The sequence below is a fragment of the Ambystoma mexicanum genome, chromosome 5q, assembly GCF_040938575.1.
Source record: "Ambystoma mexicanum isolate Mex_15411 chromosome 5q, UKY_AmexF1_1, whole genome shotgun sequence".
Taxonomy (NCBI): domain Eukaryota; kingdom Metazoa; phylum Chordata; class Amphibia; order Caudata; family Ambystomatidae; genus Ambystoma; species Ambystoma mexicanum.
This window is the reverse complement of record NC_090933.1, coordinates 1307108156-1307120959: the sequence shown is the minus strand read 5'-3', so window position 1 is coordinate 1307120959 and position 12804 is coordinate 1307108156. Positions and strand designations below refer to the sequence as shown.

The 12804-nt window shown below is 49.3% G+C and overlaps 1 protein-coding gene across 1 annotated transcript in view; it reads right to left on the bottom strand.

The window, feature by feature from the left end:
• LOC138498062 (cilia- and flagella-associated protein 20) overlaps window positions 1–12804 on the bottom strand; it is a 78454-nt gene that overhangs the window by 23615 nt on the left and 42035 nt on the right. The window contains exon 2 of the mRNA XM_069621908.1: window positions 487–566. Within this exon, the coding sequence (XP_069478009.1) occupies window positions 487–566 (80 nt within the window). The remainder of the gene's footprint in view (window positions 1–486; window positions 567–12804) is intronic.

The following is a 12804-nucleotide window of genomic DNA, read 5'->3' as shown; positions in this document are numbered from 1 at the left end:
AAACCATTTGTGATTTGGCAGTTCATTCCCTTTGCTATGCCAACCAGATATTCTCTGTTCGGAACCCCCATTCCCTCGCCCCCTCTTCTGCAACAATCGTTTTGGCAATTGTGTGGCACAAGCACCACAAACATTTGCCAAAACCTAAACTCATGAACCATCATAAGTGCAACCACCTTCAAATGCGCACCACATTCACATACCAATGCATGTACACCACTTCCAGATTCATATAACCATGGCGAATCATCATGTATACACATCACCATGAGTTCCATGTAGCAGTCGAAAAATTATGTGGGCACAACCTGCACCTTACTATGCCCATTCCCCTCCAGGTTTCCATTTCAACCTTGTACTTTAAAGTGTCTTATTCTGGTCTATGTAAAATCTGCTCATCAAGACCCTACAATCCCACTCCTAGATAGAAGCAATTTAAGTCATTACCCTCCCTCCCCCTGCCCCCACCTCCAATCAGCAACTTACCTGACATTGGTGCCTTCTACCTCCAGCACAAGAGACTGGATATCGTTGTCTGTTATCCGTTTGATGTGGCCGTTTCTAACCTGTGGGTGAGTGCAAAGGAAAGCAGACAGAGGTCAGTCTAACAGAGATAGACCTCTACGGTCAGTGCAGACTGTCTGCACAAGCAATCACACTTTCTAATCATAAGGCTGGCACAAATCATAGTTACACCTCTTACATTTTAACTGACCAGGAAGGACAAACCTGCCCAATGCATTGCAGGACTATCCACTGAGTGGCCAGGGCGGCCAACCTACAGACCATCCGAGAGGGGGTAAGCTTATAGAACATTCAAGTGTGCAGGTGGGGAAACCAGCAGATGAGTAACGCAGAGGTCAGGTCACAATAACCTAACATCATCTAGTCCCTGAATGGTGGCAAGTAGATCTTTTGGTTGTCAATAAGCGGGGTCCATAATGCCTTGTGGATGATGCAGAGGGTCTTGAACGTGATCCTAGCAGCAACCGAGAGCCAGTGAAGAGAGAAGTGAAATACAGAGTGTCAGGGATGCGCAGATTTTAAAGTTTGACCATGTTAGTTGTCCCAGAGATGCAGGCTTGGATACGGGCCCTCTGCTTCAAGCGGATGGAGAGCCTGCATTACCTTTGGAGCAGGTGGCAGGCCAGTCTGTCAGAGGATGTGCCTGATGCCTGCCACCTCCGCTCAGCAACCCTGCACTTGCGTTTCATAGAGGCTATGCCAGAGCCATACAAGGTGTTGTGCTCGGAGGCAGGCTTCCTTCGGATCCTCATGACAGGGGCAAGGATGTCCAGGGTGTTGGTGATAGAGAGGTGAAGATCAGCAAGGGCAGAGTCAGAGAGGGAGTACATGGCAGGGGTTGGAGGGGGAATGAAAGCGGCGGCAAAAGCTGCGACCAACACTCTTCTCCATCATTCGACCGATGAAGCAGGAGACTGGCAGTTTAGGCAGAGGCTTAGCCGGGGACCTAAAAGATCCAGGCGAGAGGAAGAGCATGGACAGACCAGGAGAGGTGTAGTGAGAGGGTTGGATATCTGCTGAGATGAGAGCATCCAAGGTATGTCTGGCTGAGTGCGTTGGACCAAAAGGATGAATGGTTACTGGAACGAAAGTCGCAGAGGCTGCAGAATAGTCCAGCGGCCATGTCAGGAGAGTCAAGGTTAGGCCTCGACTTACAGAGGATCTTGTAGCTCTGAGGGAGGAGTGTGTCAAAAGCAGTGAGAGCTGGCAGTGAACCAAGTCTCAGTGAGAGCAAGAAAGTCAAGGTCAAAGTCTTCAAGAAGGAGACATATCAGAGGAATGTTAGCAGAGCGAGAGTTGAAGGTAGCTAGTTGAAACTGGTTGCCACATTTGAAGGTCTTCCATGGAAGGGTACAGGGATGTGGTACACCAGTCGGTGGTGGTGAAGGTTAAAGAGGGGTGGCAGACAGAGGAGTGGCAGGCGAGGAAGTTGGAGAGATGGAAGATGCCCATCAAGAAGGAAGAGGTTGGGCTGAGAGTCCTGGGTCCTGACAGTGCCATTCCGATAGACTTTAATGATGCACATAGAGGATGAGAAGCATGCAAAGAGTACTTCCCATCTGATGACACCATTAATGGGTCGACGGAGAGAAAGGGGAGAGGGCAGAGACTATGTGGGGAGTCCACATTTCCAGAGCGAACGTAAAAGAGAAGGTCTGCGACAGTCTGTCTGGAAGAAGCATTGAATTAGCTTTCAGTGATGAGCAGGCCTGGATTGGAGACCAGGAGATCTTTTTTGAACTTTTTCCTTCCAGGCTTCGAGAGAGGGATCTACGATAGGGGATAGAGTAGCAGTTAGAATAGATAGGGGAGATGGAGAGCACCATGGAGGGAGAGGGCACAGAGATTGAAGTGGGAGAGGGAAGAGATGGAGAAACTGCACAATGCACTCACCAGGCGGCATAGCAGAAAGACAGGCACAGATGAACCAGGTGCATGACGTCACGCAGATCGCCGCCGGCGTAATGCACTGCTCCAGCAGAAAGGAAGTAGGAAGGAAGGGTACTCAGGTGGGATGAACCTTTCTGCAGAATGCTAGGAAAAAGACGAGTGCCAGGCAGCCTAGCACGAAGACAGGTGCAAATGAATAAGGTGCACAAAGAGGTCCACTGGAGTAGTAGGAAGGCTACAGCAGTCCGCCACACGGGACATCAGGCAACCAAAACTGTTTGTCGCCTCCTACTTGCATTGTGAATCACACTCCCTCCAATGTTACTGTGGGGTCGCACTCCTTTATCAGCACTGGGCACTCTTAATGTACCGACCAAACCTGGAGATGATAGTCAAACACTGTCAGTGCACTGAGCGCATGAGGTTTCTGCAGAAGGTAGGGTAGTGGGGGGGTGCGCTGCTGGGCATTGATATGCATAGTTGTAGTTTTATTTTGGGGTTTTTTCAGATTACCCATCAGATTAATGAGATGTCTGCCAGCCAGTGCGTTATTCCGTATGTTTTAATGAATCTTGAGGTATTTGTTAATTTTGCGTCCTCTATGCTCAGCTGGGACTTGCCCTGAAGTTGCCTTCTGGCGCGGTCATGTACATGGGCAGATGCTTATGTTCCTGCGATCCAATATGTCCACCTCCACCGATGACATGTGGCTCAATCAGGTCTGCGAGGAGCCGCTTCCTTCCGCTGGAGCACTGCACGGAAGCTCTCGTCCAGTGGCACCCGCTTTGCAATCACCCCAGCGCTTAGCTAATAGTTCTGCCACGAGGAAAGAGCTGCCTGGGATGCTTTTTAGCAATCCAAAACCCCTGGGTGACCACAAGGCTGACACCTGCAGCGGCTCACGCTCTGACCAGACACAATTTGCAGCTCCACTATTGTATGGGCCCCAGGGGAAGGCGAAGTCGGGTGCAGGCTTGCTGTTTATACGCTGTTCTGTAGTACAGTCACGAGCGGCGGCACTCACTACACCATGCATGCATCCATTAACACACTGACAATGCCATCTTCCTTCAGAGTTAGCGAGATCACCCTGCGTCCTTCCCTTCCTCACCTCTGAGCCTGGAGGTCATATTTTTATGCAATGTCACTGCAACATTGTAGGAGCCCCTCAAGCGCTGTTTGTTGAATACAAACCTGAGCATTTTGTGACCTTCAGGAGCTATTCTTGAAAAGGATATTGGTGTCCGTCACAGGAGTCGTCTTAGGAAGCGACCATCTTGAGGTATCCAAGTTTCTGTATGATACGCTGCATGAACGTATCCCTGATGACTCTCGAATCCTGCGGGAGGCTGCCGCATACCAGATACCATGCCATTGCCATTGGAGCCAGATGGATGTTTGCATGGGTCACCTGATTTCAGGGTAGCTGATAAGCCTGTTTCAAAGACTTTGGAATAGTGTGTGAGAAAGGAAACAGGACAATAGTTGGCCGAGTTCCAATGCTCGGGGAGGGATTTTTGGGATGGATAGTACTGTGGTAAAATAGAGGTGTTCAAAATCAGAAGTTAAAGGGGGGGATGGGCAGGGGGGGAGGCAGGTGCGGTATCCACAGGAGAAACAATTGGTTGGTTGCCAGGATAACTGCTGAACCCATATGCATGCATTAGTATTGGCCGAACCCCAAACCCTCTCCCGTAATGATAGGCTCACAACTTGTGTCAAGTGTTGGCAATAAAAGGCCGTAGGATTTTATTGTACAGATATGAGTTATGGCAATAACAATATCACATATCATGATGGTCTCATACTTTTGAGCACCGGGTCCCGAGGTTATCCCCTCTGACCCGTGCCGCCTTCTTGTGTCCCACGACTTCTTGTGGGCACCGTACAGTGCCTTGTACTTTTTTGTTCTTCTCCCCTTTTTGTAGGGTGGGCGGGTTATGTGGTAAAGAAGCAAGAAGATTTGGAAGACACTGAGTAAACAGTGAACCTACCGTTTGCTTGGGTCCCCGTTCAGGGTCCACAGATTGTGTTTACTCTGAGCATGCTGCTCATATTTATAGGACCCAGGGAGGCACTGGGTTTTTGTTGTGTATGTGGTGGGGGGGGGGGGCTGCTGTTGTCACAGCCCCCGGCCGGATAGCCGACTGTCTGGCCCCCTGATGGGGGCAGGTCTTTTGAACCTGGGCCCTGCCTGACGGTTGTTTTCCTTATGGCGCTTAGCACCTTGCTGTTTGGATGAAGGGTATGACTTTTCGCACCTTACCCTTCCGTGGCTTTGTACTGCCGAGACGGCGTGTCTCCGTAGCTTGGGGGTGGGGGGGGAGAGGAGCAGGCACAGGGAGGTTGGGGCTGCCCCTCTCCCAGCTGCCGATGGTAACAGCAGTTACCCTGCCTCGCTTGTGGGATGCCCATGCAGCATTGCTCATAACTGCTGAACCCATATGCATGCATTAGTATTGGCCGAACCCCAAACCCTGTCCCGTAATGATAGGCTCACAACTTGTGTCAAGTGTTGGCAATAAAAGGCCCTAGGATTTTATTGTACAGATATGAGTTATGGCAATAACAATATAGCATATCATGATGGTATCATACTTTTGGGCACCGGGTCCTGAGTTTACCCCCTCTGACCCGTGCCGCCACAAACGGGCAGGTTGCCGGCTGACCGTGTTCCCCCCAAGAGTATGCCCTAGAGACAGCCCCTGTGAGCAAGTGTTGCATTGATTTCCCGAAAGAAATGCTCCATGCCCTGGTTAGACAAATGGGTGCCGTCGTGGAGAAAGAGGTCTGGGTTGCCTAGTGTAATGGCTGGATGTTTTATGAAACCCAGTCCTCTTGTCATACAGAATCTCTCTATCGTCCTGTTCAGTTTTCTTCTGGATATGTCTATAGATTTGTAGCAGTTGGCTCCTCGCCATTTCTTTCTTGGTGGCTGAGAAGTATATTTCAGTACCCCTCCAGTTGTGCGAAATGCCTGCTAGGGAGGAGCAGATTTCTTGGCATAGGATGCGTCTAGCCATGTTGACTAGGTCGTTGCCCCCTAGATGAATGATCAGGAATTCTGGGGGGTCCCTGTATGCCATCAATTCTGCTAGTGTTTCGTGGACGTCGGCCCAACGTAGGCCTCTGTATCCCCAGCATGAAGTAATGGTGTTTCTGAAAGGTGGCCCTTCTTTAGTCTCTTCTGCCCATCTGCCTGTCCTGAAAACGAAAGAGTGGCCAACTATCCATGCTGATCAGAGTGTGGTCCTCGATTCGCCTGTTTCTGTGGTGGTGGGAGGGAGGGAAAAGAAAGAACATTTTTAGGGAGGATGGCTATATCAGTTGTGGCCCGATATATCTTTTATAACAGTCTGACTTCCATCCCCCTGTTTTTTAGATGTTGCGGTGCTAAGCCTCCCTGCCATGCTGCTGTGGCGGCACCTATCCTGAAGGAATGAGTGCCGAACTGTTTGGGATCCCACCCTGCTTTGCTGATTGCTTTTATCAGCACTCCTTCAAATTGGTAGCGGCTTAGGGCCGATGCATCCTTGTGGATTAAACCCCCCCCCCCCCCCACTTTGGGTCGTTGTGCGTAATACAGGTTGGTGATGCAAACCGGACAGTTTGTTGCTTCATCGATGCAACAAATGTTGATGGTTCTTTTTGCACCCGTTTTCGACTGTTGTATTTCTATGTTAACACTCTCCTGTCTCACCCCGATTTCCATGGCACCCAGGCCGTTTGTGGCCTTAGTGCTGGAAGAGATGAGTTCTCCTACCCGGAAAGCCCCAAAGTAGGCTAGGAAAAAGGCTGTTTTAAATAACATCTCGTATGGGTGCCAACATATGGCTTCCAGCTGGCTTGCTATCTGCACCAGTTTGCTGAAATCACGGGGTCGGAGGGTGTCCACTTGGGCACCCTCTATTCTGCCCCATCCCTTCATTGCATAGATGAGGGCGTTCTGGGTGGGGTCTGAATCGCCCCGTATTTTTGTAAAATATGAAATTGCCACCAGGTGTCTTTTAGCCCAATCCCTTTTGAAACCTTGTTCCCGGGCCCATTTTAAAAATACTTCTATATCTTTAATTGTTATTAATTCTACGTGGTTTACACCTGTAGCCTTAAATACTGTTTGCAAACACTTACTGTACTGTGTTGCAGTAGTGCTTGCCACTGCCCTCTCTGCCATCTCCGTTAGGAAACCTGTGAGGTTGTTGGCACCCGTTTTAGAGGCACCTGGTTTGCGTTGGGCATCCCGGCCTGTGCTCTCTGGCGTTGGCGTTGATGCTGTTATTTTTGTCTTCCCATTATTGCCCAGCATTCTGCTGGTATTGGCGTCATCTGTTCTTGGGCGTGCGGCGCTAGCTCCCGGAATCTTGTCCACTGGAAGCGAGATAAGGCATCAGCAATATTATTATCTGCCCCTGAAATGTGCTTCACTCTGAGTACAACGTTTACTTGTAATGGCTCGTAATACTTTCAGTATTAACACGCATTTCGTAGACTGGTTTATGGAGCCCACTACGGCCATGTTATCGCACCAGATCAAACGTTCCGTATTCGCTAGTCACCTGCCCCAGATGTGTAATGTTAGCCAGATGGGAAATATTTCTAGTAGGGGCATATTTCTTGTGCACCCTGCTGTTTGCCATGAATTGGTCCAGTGTCCTGCCACCCATTCGGAGTCTAGTATGGCTCCAAACCCCTTGCTCCCAGCTGTGTCGGTGTATAGGACCCTGTTTGACCAGGTATTCAAAGGCGTTCGCCAAAGTAAAGACCCGTTGAAATCTGACAAATTTTCCCCAGGTTTCCAGGTCTCGTTTCACCTCTCTGCCTAGCCGGATATGCAAGTGTGGTTTGGTGAGTGATTTGATTTTGAACTCTAGACTTCCGGAAAATATCCTCCCTTGAGGTATTATTCTGGATGCGAAATTGAGGCTGCCTGCTAAGGATTGTATTTCCTTTACTGTCCCCTTTTCTTTCGTTATCAGGTTTTGTATTTTAGACAGGAGTTCCGATATTTTTATTTTGGGGATTCTGCAGAGCCCCTTTGCTGTGTCTATTTCGATGCCCAGGAAAATTATGTTTGTGTCTGGTTTGGTGGGTTTTTCCTCGCTAGGGGAATTCCCCACTGTGCGGCCATGTGCTCAGGTTTTGCTAAAGCCCTGCCGCATTACCCGGAGTTTGGTGGCCCTATGACCATGAAATCGTCTAGGTAATGCACTATTTTTGTCCCTGGTCTCTACTTTAGGAAAGCCCATTGGAAAAAGGAACTGAATTGCTCAAATAGCGCACAGGATACTGCGCACCCCATGGGGAGGCATCTATCTACATAGAATGTGTTGTTAAAAGTGAAAGCTAGCCACTGCTGTGACTCTGGGTGGACTGGCAAAAGTCTGAAAGCAGATTCGATGTCCAGCTTGGCCATCAAGGCGTTTCTGACTCACTCTTGTATGAGCCTTACCGCCTCTTGGAAATGCATGTGAAATACAGCGGATTCTGGTTGTGGACTGCCGTCGTTTAAAGACTGGCCTTTAGGGTTGGGGGAGGTGATGGATTAGCCTCATTTTCCCCAGGCTCTTTTATGGGGACCAGGCCTAGTGGAGATATTAAATAGTTCTTTAAAGGCATGGCGTCCCAGGGACCTGCTACCCTGCCTAGATGCAGTTCTTTCTTGATTTTGATTTCTACTATCTGGGGGTTGTCCCTGGCTGACTTTAGGTTCATCGGGATGGTATGTGACCCAGTGCCCTTAAATGGGATGGAAAAACCTTTGGTGAAACCCTGCATAGTATCCTGCTGGTTTCCTTGTCTGGGTAGTTGTTTAGGGCGTCCCTAAAGTTGCCCGGGTTGATGGGTGTTCGTTCTGGTTCTAAAATTGGGATATCATTCTTTCTTGGCTGGTAGTCTGGTGCAGTTGCTTGCTGCATGGTCGCCGTTGCAGTTTGTGCAGGCGTTTTTGTACCAGCATTCTTTGCCCCATGTACACTGGTTTTCCCCAAACTTTCTGCATGGCATGTTGGATTTGGCAGCCTGCTGTTTGTTCTGTCTGTGGGCATTATTTTTAGCCGCCCAAGGCTGGTTCCTCCGAAAGGGCTGCTCCCCTTTTTTGGATTTATCATTGTCATGGGATTTGCTTCCTTACAAATTTTTGCTATTTTTGGAAGAAGAATGCATGGCATCTTCTTCCTCGGGAGGTTCGACGTTGAGGGTGTATAAATCGTTCTGGACTTCATCCCACTCAATGGCCGGCCTTTCTGACATGCTCCTCCTAAATCTGATGTCGTATGCTAGCCATGTCTTCCCCCTCTGTGTTACTTTTACTTCCCTTCTTTTATCAACGTATGCCCAGATCTTCCTACCATCCATGGGGAATTTTTCTTCATATATTGTTGCTAAAATGGCAAAGGCCTGTAACCAGTTGTCCCAGTTTTGTTCGACCTGGGCGTTTCTGGCAATAGCTTTTTCTTCCATCTTTTTGGGATCTCTGAAAGCGTCTTTCCCTTTGCGTTGGGCTTCTATTAGGGAAAAGATTTCTATAAATTCCTTGGCCCATATGGCTTCTTTGATTGTGGTATCAATGTTCCATGCCAGGCATCATTTGTATCTATTTAATCTCTCTGTTTGGAAAGATTTCATTTGTTGGTCTAACTGTGTTACAGATTGTTACAATGTCAGTTGTATTGCTGCCGGGTGTCCCTGTCGCTTCTGTGTTGTCTGTGCTGGGGGTTGCCCATGCTTTTAGAGCACCTGCTGAATCTGTTGCTAGAGTTGTGGCGGCTGTTGTATTTATAGCTGTGGGTGCTACTGGCAACTGCTGTACTTGTTGTGGCGGGATTGCTGTAGGAAGTGTTACGGGTGGGTTGACAACAGTTATTGTAGGTTCTACTGCGATGGTAGGGTTTGAGGCCCCAGGTTCCCTTGTGGGTGGTGTCTGTTTCCCCCTTATTTCTACCATTAGTTGCTGTAATTCCGCTACATTCTCACATAGTTTTGACAATTTGTTGGTACCTTTTTTGGTGCCTTTGGATACTTTTCTCCTTTTTAATGGTGCAGAAACCTCCTCTTGGCTAGGTGGGCTGGTAATTCCTTCCCTGGGTAGGCCGTACATGTTTTCTCTAACCCATGCCCATCCGTAGTGCTCTGCCCCTTCAATGGCTGCTAACAATTGTGGTGATTTGGGCTTCTGCACCAGTGTTGAGGGTGCCCGTGTTTTCCGTTTGGGCCCCATGGTCTTCTATGCCTGTTCTAGGAAAAGGAAAGTTTTATCAAGGAGTTAAGATGTTGCCATCGGCTAGCTCTTTGAGCCTGTTCTATTTGTTCCGCGTGCTGGGTAACTGTTGGCTGGTGCCTTCTTGACAGGGTTCAAAGAAGAATTGTCTCCTAGTGTCCACTCTGTGCGGTGTTTATTTTAAAAAATGGGCAGCCCCCAGGCTTGTTTCACTGGTATTTAACTAATTGGTTTCGCTGTGAAGGCGCCCGTGCAATATTGTAGAAATTATTTTAAATCTGCAGTATTTTGGCCCGCTGAGTTTGAAATTGTGTTTGCAAGCTCTGCATGGGCGTCAAGAAAAAACGAGCTCCCGGCTCGCCGTGCTACCAAGCTGGCCATGACTCTGCCCGAGTTTAAAACTGGCTTGTGTTATCTTGCCCTGCTTGCCATATAACGCGGGGGCTCCGGTCCACTGTAACAAATTGTATCTCTTCCGGACACAAATGTCTATTTTTCCTCCCTTGTAGCCCCAGCGTGGTGGCTCACCTGTAAGTTGTTGAATTGGCCGCCGTCCACGCTGGGCTGCTCGGGCGCCTCTCTCTCCTTCGTTCGCACTGGCTTGGGATAATTCTGCAGCACGCGTCTTTGTTTTGTTTTGGACACGCTCTCCGCTCACTTTTTCCTCTATGCCGAGATGTTTAGAACGCCGTACGCGCTGGGTTCGGTTGCCTCTTCTTCCTTCGTTAAGGCTGCAATGCAGTTGCTTTGAACAGTACAATGTTCAGGAAAGAAAAAAGACGCTGCGATGTACAGCGAACTTCAAGAATTGCTAAAGACGCAAGAAGATTTGGAAGACACTGAGTAAACAGTGAACCTCCTGTTTGCTTGAGTCCACGTTCAGGGTCCACAAACAGATTGTGTTGACTGAGCATGCTGCTCATATTTTTAGGACCCAGGGAGGCCCTGGGTCTTTGTTATGTATGTGGTGGGGTCTGCTGTTGTCGCAGCCCCCGGCCGGATAGCTGACTGTCTGGCCCCCTGGTGGGGGCAGGTCTTTTGAACCTGGGCCCTGCCTGACGGTTGTTTTCCTTATGGCGCTGAGCACCTTGCTGTTTGGAGGAAGGGTGAGATGACTGTTCGCACCTTACCCTTCCGTGGCTTTGTGCTGCCGAGACGGCGTGTCTCCGTAGCGGGGGGGAAGGGGGAAGAGGAGCAGGCACAGGGAGGTTGGGGCTGCCCCACTCCCAGCTGCCAATGGTAACAGCAGTTACCCTGCCTCGCTTGTGGGATGCCCATGCAGCATTGCCCAGAATGGGTGCAATTGCTACATGGGAGGCAAAGCAGAAGGGACCAAGAGAGGACTTGGCTTTGCTCAAGGCAGTAGATGCAGCAGAGCAGAAGACAGTGAATATCAAGATCCAAGGCTGTTGCTGAGCGATGATGGGGGTCAAATTGTGAGTCCGGTAGAGGGAGCTATTTAATGTGACAGGGTCATACGACCCTGTCAAAGGGGGAGGAGATGTGAGACTTGTGACAAATTCAGGGAATTCATCACTTCTCCCCAAGGGGGAAGCTACCCCCTTTGGGACTAGGGTGGTGAGCCCGGACTAGGGTGGTGTAGGGGAGGACGGATCCAAGAGACCCTTCTCGCCTGCGTTTCTTCCCGAGGTGAGGGCTATGGCCCTTTGGGCATTCCCTCATGCCACCCGGGCCCAGGTGGTGGAGGGCTCACCCACTGGAGACATTGCCCACACGTATCAAATGTCCACATGTATTGATTACAACACAAATTTAGCTAGGCCCAAAACCATTCTTTGCCTGGTAAAGATGGTGTGAGCTCAGCGCACTGTAGCGCGGCCCCCACCCTTGGAGAACATCCCTGTTGCCGCAGCACCCTGGCAGATCCGCTGCGAGCACGTTCCCACGAACAAGACGGACATGAGCTAGCGCAATACGCAAACATTGTAACAATTCACCTCCCGCAGTGTACCATCACTATCAGCATGACCCGGCCAGCAGGCCTGAACAATGGGAAGAACAGTAAAATGGTCCTCTAATGGCAGACAGTCTTTATATATATGTATATATATATTAGTGTCAAGACCTCTTGCCTTATTTCTTTCTTCCACAAAATACAAATGCCTGTAGAATGTATTAGAATGAGAGAGTATGCTCCCATGATATAAGCTACGGCGAGCTCGCACCATTACAGGTGGATGCCAATGATAAAGGAACGCTCCAGGGATCTGTTTGTTGCGTGCATCACTGGGCAGCCTACCTCACGTGGTTTTGCGCCATAACTAAAGCTAATGCTGCTATAGTACACGAGAAAACGAATGCAACTATACTATGAACTTATGTAAAGAATGCGCGAGGGGGCACTTATCATGTGTGAATGTCTAAGCCCCTTATGTGCCACCACTGTCACGTACATTGGCGGGTCGTTTTCTATGTACTCCACTGATCTAACCACTACCTCATTTACTACGAATGTATATGCATGTAACTAAAACACTGTAGCTGCTAGAATATGATGTACAAAAATGGTGCTCGGACTGGGTATAATCGAGACACATCCAGCAAAGTTTAAATGCATGTTTTGAAGTGATTTGAATAAGTATTATAGAAAGTGTTCAAATGTTTGTGATGTCTTTACCTAAAATCGGCAACACACGAGGGAGATACCTTTGTGAATGCGTACAAGGTCTCAATGTATCCCCTTCCCTCCCTGAGAAGGCTGCCAAGACATGAGAACAGAGCCCTGCTCTGCGTTATCACGCCTCCCCCGACCCGACTGGAGCCGCTTCAAAGACTTGTAGCCCCACTGCAGCACCCAAGGCCGCGGCCAGCCACCTGCATTATTTACAGCACAGCAGTAAACCTCTGTCTAAACTCAAGCGCCCCCTCGTAAACCCCACAACCCACCGGACTGTCTCAGATTTATGGCCCTGTGCAATCAGGACACCCAACGCTTTGACAACACACAGCGAAACATCCATAACCACTTCTAACAAGACAGAAAGACCTGTACCACCCGCCCCAGTCCCCGAAGCTTAGCCCCTCGACCTATGGTCCCGGTCAACAGATCACGAGTATCCAGGCCTCGATATATTACCTCCAGACCCCTCACAAGGTGCATTCCTCCTGTGTTGCATTAACCTATTGAAAGAGTTACTAAAGAGAATAGAACT